This window comes from Lolium perenne, chromosome 3 (assembly GCF_019359855.2).
Source record: "Lolium perenne isolate Kyuss_39 chromosome 3, Kyuss_2.0, whole genome shotgun sequence".
In the NCBI taxonomy this organism is placed as follows: Eukaryota; Viridiplantae; Streptophyta; class Magnoliopsida; order Poales; family Poaceae; genus Lolium; species Lolium perenne.
This window is the reverse complement of record NC_067246.2, coordinates 120,961,451-120,971,203: the sequence shown is the minus strand read 5'-3', so window position 1 is coordinate 120,971,203 and position 9,753 is coordinate 120,961,451. Positions and strand designations below refer to the sequence as shown.

At 47.7% G+C, this 9,753-nt stretch overlaps 2 protein-coding genes across 2 annotated transcripts; both read right to left on the bottom strand.

The window, feature by feature from the left end:
* Window positions 1–954: 954 nt before the first annotated feature.
* LOC127339583 (uncharacterized) lies at window positions 955–1,278 on the bottom strand. The gene has a single exon (XM_051365419.1). It carries the CDS (start codon window positions 1,276–1,278, stop codon window positions 955–957), a length of 324 nt encoding a protein of 107 aa, XP_051221379.1.
* Window positions 1,279–1,464: 186 nt separating this feature from the next.
* Window positions 1,465–1,848, bottom strand: LOC139837976 (uncharacterized). Its single transcript, XM_071827313.1, has one exon. It carries the CDS (start codon window positions 1,846–1,848, stop codon window positions 1,465–1,467), a length of 384 nt encoding a protein of 127 aa, XP_071683414.1.
* Between the last annotated feature and the right edge of the window lie 7,905 nt (window positions 1,849–9,753).

The window sequence follows — 9,753 nt, the reverse complement described above, 5'->3', positions numbered from 1 at the left end:
ATGAGCACGTGCAGCTCCTGGAGGCGGTGGTGCTTGCGCGGGAAACACCGGTTGGAAGTGATGGTGCTGGGCAAGGCCTTGCAAACGCAGGCATAGCGCATCAGCAGCGGGATCTTAAAGATGATGTCATGCGGCACGTGTTGCCGTGTCTCGGCCTCGAGATCGAACGTCTCGTTCGCCATGGCCCCCTGGATAGACTGATTATTTGATGTAGCCATGCCTACATACAACCTCAAGAAACCCGAACTTTTCATACGCGAGATTCCATGGAGTCCATTTTTTTCAGAACCCGCAGGAGATCCACGTGTCATTGTATTAAGCATAAGAAGTGGACCAAGATGTCCCATACAAACACAGAGAGGCCACCACACATACCGCCCTAAAAAAGAAGGGTGTATCTAGTGGACATCTCTTAGCCGCCTTCCTCTACACTCACACCAAATCCTCCACTCCTCAAGGACTAAGTGCAAAGTAACATTGACTGTGGACAACTTCCCATCGAAGACCCTTGCATTGCGTTTTAGCCAAAGCACGCGCATGGTTATCATGATGAGTGTGTTGGCCTTCTTGCTATCTGCCGGTGGAAACCGACTGACCGCCCAAAGCCACCAGTCATTGATGTCGTCATCCCTGGCGGGAACGATATTTGGGAGGCCTAGCCGAGCCACCAAACCTATCCACAACCCCTGTGCAAAGGAGCAAGAGAGCGAGAGATGGTCTAATGTTTCATCGGTGACGTTATAGAAGGGGCACAACGTGTGGGTGGGCAAGCCGCGGCGCAGCCTCCAGTCCGCCATCCAACAGCGACGTTGCAACGCTAGCCAGGCATGCAGCTTATACTGTAGAGGCGCGAAAAAGAATCCCAGACCAAATTCGCCCCGGCAGCCCGCACATCCCGTGCCAGAGCACGCGGTAAGAGGACTTAGAGGAGAAGTGGCCGTCGTTGCTCCATTTCTAGATGAACCGGTCCTCCGCAGCCCCGCTCCATGGCTCCTCTGCGATGGTCGCCCAAAGGTGCAAGTATTGCACCACCGCCGCCACGGAGAGCTCACCGGCTATGTCCGCTGCCCATGCATTCCCTGGGAAGCCTTCCTGAACCGAGCACTGACGATGCACGGCCACCCTGACGCGCTTGACAAGGTCAGGGGCAATGGTCGTGGCCGTGAGGCCGCCGATCCAGGCATCCTCCCAAAAATGTACAGCAGCGCCAGTCCCAACTTTGATCCGCATCGAGGCGTCATACAAAGCACGAGCCTCACCGCTGACCCGCACGTCCATGCCCTGCCACAGCTTGGATTCGTCGGACCGCTGCAACCAAAGCCACCTCGTGCGAAGGGCAACATTGAGCCAGTGGAGGTTATGGTGTCCCAACCCACCGAGGGACTTGGGCTGACAAACTAGGTGCCAAGCAACCATGCAACAACCTCCCCTAGCATCATCCTTCCCAGCCCAGAAGAAGCCACGTCATAGCTTGTCCACATCCTTGATGAACCAAGGATCCACATCGAGAGCAAGGTGATAGACAACCGAGGCCGTCATGACGGCTTGGACGTACACCAACTGCCCTTCACGCGTCATGAGCCTCCCCTTCCAGAACGGAAGCTTGGACGCGAGCTTGTCCAGAAGGGCCTGAAGCTCCGCCTTCCTAGGCTTCCGAATAGACAGCGGTAGCCCTAGATAGGAGCAAGGGAGACGCCCAAGAGGGCACGGCAACAACGGCACCACCACAGCAAGAAAATCGTTGGAGCAACCAATCGGGGCCGCAGTGCTCTTGGGTGGGTTCTCCTTGAGACCCGAGGCCGCTCCGAAGCAGCCGAGGACGCTCTGAAGCAGTCGAGGACGCTCCATACCGCCTGGAGGTCCGAGACCATCGCCTTGGCGAAGATAACCACATCATCGGTGTACAGCGAGACCCTACTCCTAAAACCGAGAGGAGTGAGGTCGGAAAGAACACTAGCTCGCTCGGCAACCCGGAGCATGGCCGAAAGGACATCCATGGCAATGATGAATAACAACGGGGAGATGGGATCTCCCTGCCGGAGCCCACGACCATGCCGAAACGCTCAACCCCCACAGCCGTTCACCATGACGCATGTGCTGGCCATGCGCAGAAGCAGAACGATCCACCGTAACCACCGAGGACCGAAAACCCCTCTGCCTGAGAACCTCGAAGAGGAAGGACCAATAGATACTGTCGAAAGCCTTGGCCACATCCACTTTGAGCATAAAGGAAGGGATTTTCCTCGAGTGCAGGAGCTTCGCCGAATTCGTGACAAGGAGGAAGTTGTCTTGGATGCAGCAACCATGAATGAAGGCCGACCGATTCGAATCCACAAGCTCAGGCATCCGTGGTGCCAACCTACATGCCAGAACCTTGGTGAGGAGGCGCGCGAAACTGTGCACAAGGCTGATCAGCCTGAAATCCTTGAGGTCAACCGCCCCTTCCTTCTTGGGCAGCAAGGTAATCAGGGCCTCATTCAGACCATCGAAACCTTGGTCTCTACCAAGCCAGACCTCGCACAGGGAAGCCAACACATCCACTTTGATTATTGGCCAGCAATGCCGATAGAACTCCCAAGAAAAACCATCCGGCCCGGGGGACTTGTTGGTGGGCATGACGCGGATGGCCGCCCAAACCTCGGCCTCAGAGAACTGACCCTCCAAAGCTGACAAATCAAGAGGCTGGAGGCCTAAGGCTTGAAGAGACAAGCCAAAGTCCCTTGGCTACACCGTCCCAAGAAACCACACGAAGTAATCAGTGGCCAGCGCCACCTTGCCTGGCAAATCAGTCACCACCTGCTCCCCAGAACGCAGCGTGGTGATGCTGTTGTGGCTCCGCCTCGCTGATGCCATAATACGGAAGAACTTGGAGGACGCATCTCCCTCGACAATCCCTGCCACCGAGCATGCTGCCTAGAGATGGTGCGTTTGAGCGACGCGAGGCCCAGAACCTTGAGCTTCAACCCACAACGTAGGTCACGCTCCTCCACGGACAGCTGGTGCCCCTCTTGTGCCACGTCAAGGCGCGAAACTACCTCGTTGGGAACAAGAATGAGGTTACGGATGGAGCCAACCTCGCGTTGACTCCAACTCTGTAGGCCACGGCTGGTTCTCCGAAGCTTGAATTCCAGCCTACATAACGGGTCCGCAGGCACATCGCCAGAGGGGTCATCCCAAAGACCTTTTAACACATCTGCAAAGCCCTCTAGCTTCAACCAAAACCACTCGAAGCGAAAGCGCCGGCCGACGAACGATTGCACCATCGTGGTCATGAGGATGGGGCAGTGATCCGAGAGGCATGAGGACACGGCCGAGAGCGACGCCTTGGGGTACAACTCATTCCATTCTACCGACGCAAACCACCGGTCCAGCTTGACCAACGTGGGAGAGGCGCGCTTGTTACTCCACGTGAATCTACGCCCAAGCAAAGGTGCCTCACGGAGCTCTAGGTCGTTGAATCAGCGGTGGAACATGCCCATGGAGCGCCTGTCCACAATGGGAGTGTTCTTGTCGGATGCTGCCAAAATCAAGTTGAAATCACCCGCAATGGCCCAAGGCCCAGCACAAGCGACTTGCAGCTGTTGGAGGTCATCCAAGAAAACTGGCTTGAGGTCTACAACGTTAGGCCCATAAACAGCGAGTGCTTCCATAGGCCCCCAAGCCAACAATTGCATAAACGTACACTTATGCACGGGGTGCCACTACACGAAGGCCGACCTTTGAGAAGGGAAAAACCCATCCCCCGCGCGCGCTCTCGCGACGACACGTGTCGCGCGCGGAACGTGTCCCCGGGAAAAGACGCGAATCGTTTTCCGGGTTTGGTTTTTTCCCTTTACGCGCCGGTAGACCCGTTAACAATATGCGGACCCGTTAATCTTCTTTTTCCCTTTACGCGCGCAGTACGTTTTCAAAAAATTGGGCGGGACTTTCTTTTTTGCTTTTTCCCTTTGTCTTTCCGGTCTGTGAGTTTTCTGGGGAATTAATGGGAGGGAGGTAGCACTTTCAAATTACAATTTTTTTTAATTCCAACAGAGTGCTACGAGATGACATATGTCGAAGCGATTGCTACGGCTCGGCTTCGCCTCGTATCAAGGCGCCTTCGGCGCATCAAACATTAATAAACATAATGAATGGCAGACATATGTCGTTGTCCCCGTTTGTCGTTACCCCCATATGTCGAAGCGATTGCTACGGCTCGGCTTCGCCTCGTATCAAGGCGCCTTCGGCGCATCAAACATTAATAAACATAATGAATGGCAGACATATGTCGTTGTCCCCGTTTGTCGTTACCCCCATATGTCGAAGCGATTGCTACGGCTCGGCTTCGCCTCGTATCAAGGCGCCTTCGGTGCATCAAACTGTTGTTTTTTTTTCTATTTTTTTTCTTTTGGAAAGGTTTCTGTTTGATTTTCTCTTTTATTGTCTGTAAAGATTTCCGTTTTCTCTTTTATTCTCTGGAAAGATTTCCGTTTTCTCTTTTATTGTCTGTAAAGATTTCCGTTTTCTCTTTTATTCTCTGGAAAGATTTCCGTTTTCTCTTTTATTCTCTGTAAAGATTTCCGTTTCCTCTAGCGCAGGTACACGTCCGAAGGGGTGTGAAGTACATCCTCGGCGTAAAGACGAGTACAGGTTAGGTAGGAAGAGGAGCACGGTACTGTGTTTTTCTTTTTGATTTATCTGGAAAGATTTCCGCTTTCTCTTTTATTGTCTGTAAAGATTTCCGTTTTCTCTTTTATTCTCTGGAAAGATTTCTGTTTTCTCTTTTATTCTCTGTAAAGATTTCCGTTTCCTCTAGCGCAGGTACACGTCCGAAGGGGTGTGAAGTACATCCTCGGCGTAAAGACGAGTACAGGTTAGGTAGGAAGAGGAGCACGGTACTGTGTTTCTCTTTTGATTTATCTGGAAAGATTTTCCATTTTCTCTAGCGCAGGTACAGGTTCGAAGGTGTGTGAAGTACATCCTCGGCGTGGAGACGAGTACAGCCTAGGTAGGAAGAGGAGCACGGTACTGTATTTCTCTTTTGGTTTATCTGGAAAGATTTCCGTTTCCTCTAGCGCAGGTACACGTCCGAAGGGGTGTGAAGTACATCCTCGGCGTAGAGACGAGTACAGGTTTTGTAGGAAGAGGAGCACGGTACTGTGTTTCTCTTTTGGTTTATCTGGAAAGATTTCCGTTTCCTCTAGCGCAGGTACACGTCCGAAGGGGTGTGAAGTACATCCTCGTCGTAGAGACGAGTACAGGTTATGTAGGAAGATGAGCACGGTACTGTGTTTCTCTTTTGATTTATCTGGAAAGATTTCCGTTTCCTCTAGCTCAGGTACACGTCCGAAGGGGTGTGAAGTACATCCCCGGCGTACAGACAAGTACAGGTTATGTAGGAAGAGGAGCACGGTACTGTATTTCTCTTTTGATTTATCTGTAAAGATTTTCCGTTTTCTCTAACGCAGGTACATGTTCGAATGGTGGTGAAGTACATTCCCGGCGTAGATACGAGTACAGGTTAGGTAGGAAGAGGAGCACGGTACTGTGTTTTTCTTTTTGATTTATCTGGAAAGATTTCCGCTTTCTCTAGCGTAGGTACATGTTCTGTTGGGTGTCGAGTACGGCGATGACGGCTAGTCGTGTACAGGTTTCGCATCAAAATGAGTACAAGTCTGTGCTTCTCCATCGCAGGTACTGGTTCAAATGCGTGTCAAGTACAACGGTGATGGCGAACCGAGTACATGTTTCGCACAAAGAGGAGTACATGATTTTGTCTCTTTCCGTTTTCACTAGTGTAGTTACAGGTGCAAAGGCTTGTCGAGTACAGCGGTGAGGACGAGTCGAGTACAGTTCGAACATGTACTTACGTTTTCTCTTTTATTCTCTGAAAAGGTTACTGTGTTTTTCTTTTTGATTTATCTGGAAAGATTTCCGCTTTCTCTAGCGTAGGTACATGTTCTATTGGGTGTCTAGTACATCCTCGTCGTAGAGACGAGTACAGGTTATGTAGGAAGAGGAGCACGGTACTGTATTTCTCTTTTGGTTTCTCTGGAAAGATTTCCGTTTCCTCTAGCGCAGGTACATGTTCGAAGGGTTGTGAAGTACATCCTCGTCGTAGAGACAAGTACAGCGTCGGAACCAAGAGGAGTACGAGGTAGTTTCTCTGTTTGTTTCTCTGGAAAGATTTTCCGTTTTCTCTAGCGCAGGTACAGGTTCGAAGGGGTGTGAAGTACATCCTCGGCGTAGAGACGAGTACAGGTTATGTAGGAAGAGGAGCACGGTACTGTGTTCTCTTTTGATTTATGTGGAAAGATTTCCGTTTCCTCTAGCGCAGGTACACGTCCGAAGGGGTGTGAAGTACATCCTCGTCGTAGAGACGAGTACAGGTTATGTAGGAAGAGTAGCACGGTACTGTGTTTCTCTTTTGATTTATCTGGAAAGATTTCCGTTTCCTCTAGCGCAGGTACACGTCCGAAGGGGTGTGAAGTACATCCTCGTCGTAGAGACGAGTACAGGTTATGTAGGAAGAGTAGCACGGTACTGTGTTTCTCTTTTGATTTATCTGGAAAGATTTCCGTTGCCTCTAGCGCAGGTACACGTCCGAAGGGGTGTGAAGTACATCCTCGTCGTAGAGTAGAGTACAGGTTATGTAGGAAGAGGAGCACGGTACCGTGTTTTTCTTTTTGATTTATCTGGAAAGATTTCCGTTTCCTCTAGCGCAGGTACACGTCCGAAGGGTTGTGAAGTACATCCTCGTCGTAGAGTAGAGTACAGGTTAGGTAGGAAGAGGAGCACGGTACTGTGTTTTTCTTTTTGATTTATCTGGAAAGATTTCCGCTTTCTCTAGCATAGGTACATGTTCTATTGGGTGTCTAGTACATCCTCGGCGTAGAGACGAGTACAGGTTATGTAGGAAGAGGAGCACGGTACTGTATTTCTCTTTTGGTTTCTCTGGAAAGATTTCCGTTTCCTCTAGCGCAGGTACATGTTCGAAGGGTTGTGAAGTACATCCTCGTCGTAGAGACAAGTACAGCGTCGGAACCAAGAGGAGTACGAGGTAGTTTCTCTGTTTGTTTCTCTGGAAAGATTTTCCGTTTTCTCTAGCGCAGGTACAGGTTCGAAGGGGTGTGAAGTACATCCTTGTCGTAGAGACGAGTACAGGTTATGTAGGAAGATGAGCACGGTACTGTGTTCTCTTTTGATTTATGTGGAAACATTTCCGTTTCCTCTAGCGCAGGTACACGTCCGAAGGGGTGTGAAGTACATCCTCGTCGTAGAGACGAGTACAAGTTATGTAGGAAGAGTAGCACGGTACTGTGTTTCTCTTTTGATTTATCTGGAAAGATTTCCGTTTCCTCTAGCGCAGGTACACGTCCGAAGGGGTGTGAAGTACATCCTCGTCGTAGAGTAGAGTACAGGTTATGTAGGAAGAGGAGCACGGTACTGTGTTTCTCTTTTGATTTATCTGGAAAGATTTCCGTTTCCCCTAGCGCAGGTACACGTCCGAAGTGCTGTGAAGTACATTCCCGGCGTAGAGACGAGTACAGGTTATGTAGGAAGAGGAGCACGGTACTGTATTTCTCTTTTGATTTATCTGTAAAGATTTTCCATTTTTTCTAGCGCAGGTACATGTTCGAATGGTGGTGAAGTACATCCCCGGCGTAGATACGAGTACAGGTTAGGTAGGAAGAGGAGCACGGTACTGTGTTTTTCTTTTTGATTTATCTGGAAAGATTTCCGCTTTCTCTAGCGTAGGTACATGTTCTGTTGGGTGTCGAGTACGGCGATGACGGCTAGTCGTGTACAGGTTTCGCATCAAAATGAGTACAAGTCTGTGCTTCTCCATCGCAGTGATCTTGGTTCAAATGCGTGTCAAGTACAACGGTGATGGCGAACCGAGTACATGTTTCGCACAAAAAGGAGTACATGATTTTGTCTCTTTCCGTTTTCTCTAGCCCAGGTACAGGTGTAAAAGCGTGTCGAGTGCAGGGGTGACCGGGAGTCGAGTACAACTTATGTAGGAGTACAGGACTGTGTCTCTTTCCTTTTTCACTAGTGTAGTTACAGGTGCAAAGGCTTGTCGAGTACAGCGGTGAGGACGAGTCGAGTACAGTTCGCAGCAAATGAATTTCAGACATATGACACTACCATTAACATTACAGTGTCAATAAATTCGAGTAGTTTCTCAAATATTACATATAAAATATTGAAAAGTACACGTGACACTAGCATTAACTAATAACCAAATACAAATACTTGAACGTAATTCGTTGCGTGGTTCACATTGTTTCTGTACGACACATTGTACTTATTTTAACTTACGCCTCACATTTTAGCTTTGTTATGACAAGCTTGAGCCAGGCACTGCCATGTAAGAATGGAGATCCTCTTTCATCTTTGAAGCTAAATGAGCAAATGTCTCCTTCTTTCAGGTAAAATTCTTGAACTATATCTCAGAAACCTTTCTTTATCATAGCTTTCCCATTCTTATCCATCTTCATGGTAGCATACATTGTAATGTCTCCGGATGTGCAGCTGACAGCAACTTTAACCGGTTCTTGTATGAATCCCTGAATGTGTTCATTAGTGAATTCTTCTGAAAATTCCTAAGAAGATATTAACGAACCATTATTAGTTTTGTTGTACAGTATGTCAGAAGTTTTCTTGTCATGAAGACAGTAAGTATTTTATATAATTGACGAGATAGACTTACGAAAACTCCGATAAACTTACCATCTTAGATATGCCTCTTGTAACAAATGATTTAGTCATGGTGCAAATATAATGTTTAATAGCTGGTGTCTGGTTCGTGATGACTTCATTTGTCAGCTGGAGTACTTGAGTGTAATTCATCTCCACGTGGTTTCCAAAGACGCATGCTTCGTCAAAATTTTCGTTTCCATACAGTCCAGGTCCTACAATCAAGAGGTATTATAAATTTTTCATTGAAAACTATATATTCACTGTAATGTTTGCTTTTTTGGTTGCTACTATTTGTACCTCTAACAGTTATCTTGTTCAACACCTCTGAGATAAACTGTGCATAACTTTCATCAATATCTCTGTCAACACCTTTTTCCGTGCTGTTGTCACTTTCATCATTGCTTTGCCTCTTTTTAGTGGCAGTGTTGGTTGTACCCTGATTACCTGTTGCGTGACTTTTCTACAGTTTAGATGCATTAAGATCATATAGTTTAGATGCATTAAGATTTAAATAAAATTAAATTAACTTTCATTGCATGACATGAAGTAATATGGTTTATACGCAACTAAGCATTAACTTATGATTATTTTAAAACCTGGTCTTGAGGGTCGACGCCGTATGTTGGATAGTTGTTGCACAAGTTTCCGTATTCCTCTGCCCTTGATTGCGCAGTCTCCTGAATTCTTGCAAGCAGTGTTTCCTAGATATGACATTTCAATTATTAATTCATTCATTGTAAATCATATTTAAATTGAATTTAGGTCAACTTTCATTGTATTTGATGAGTAATATATTTTTTGAAACCTGGTAGTGAGGGTCGGCCTCGCATATTGGACAGCTTCTGCACAAGTATCCGTACTTCTTTGCCCTGTTGTGTGCATCCTTTTGCAGTCTTGAGAGCATTTTCTATGTAGAACAAAAAGGTAACCATCAAATTGCATATGCTTGCAATATATTTTGGAGACCAAGGAACTACAGATTATTCACTAATGCAAACAAATACATTTTGGATATAAATAATTTATTTGTTTCAACTTAGTTCGAAGTGATAATGAAATTCATTTGAT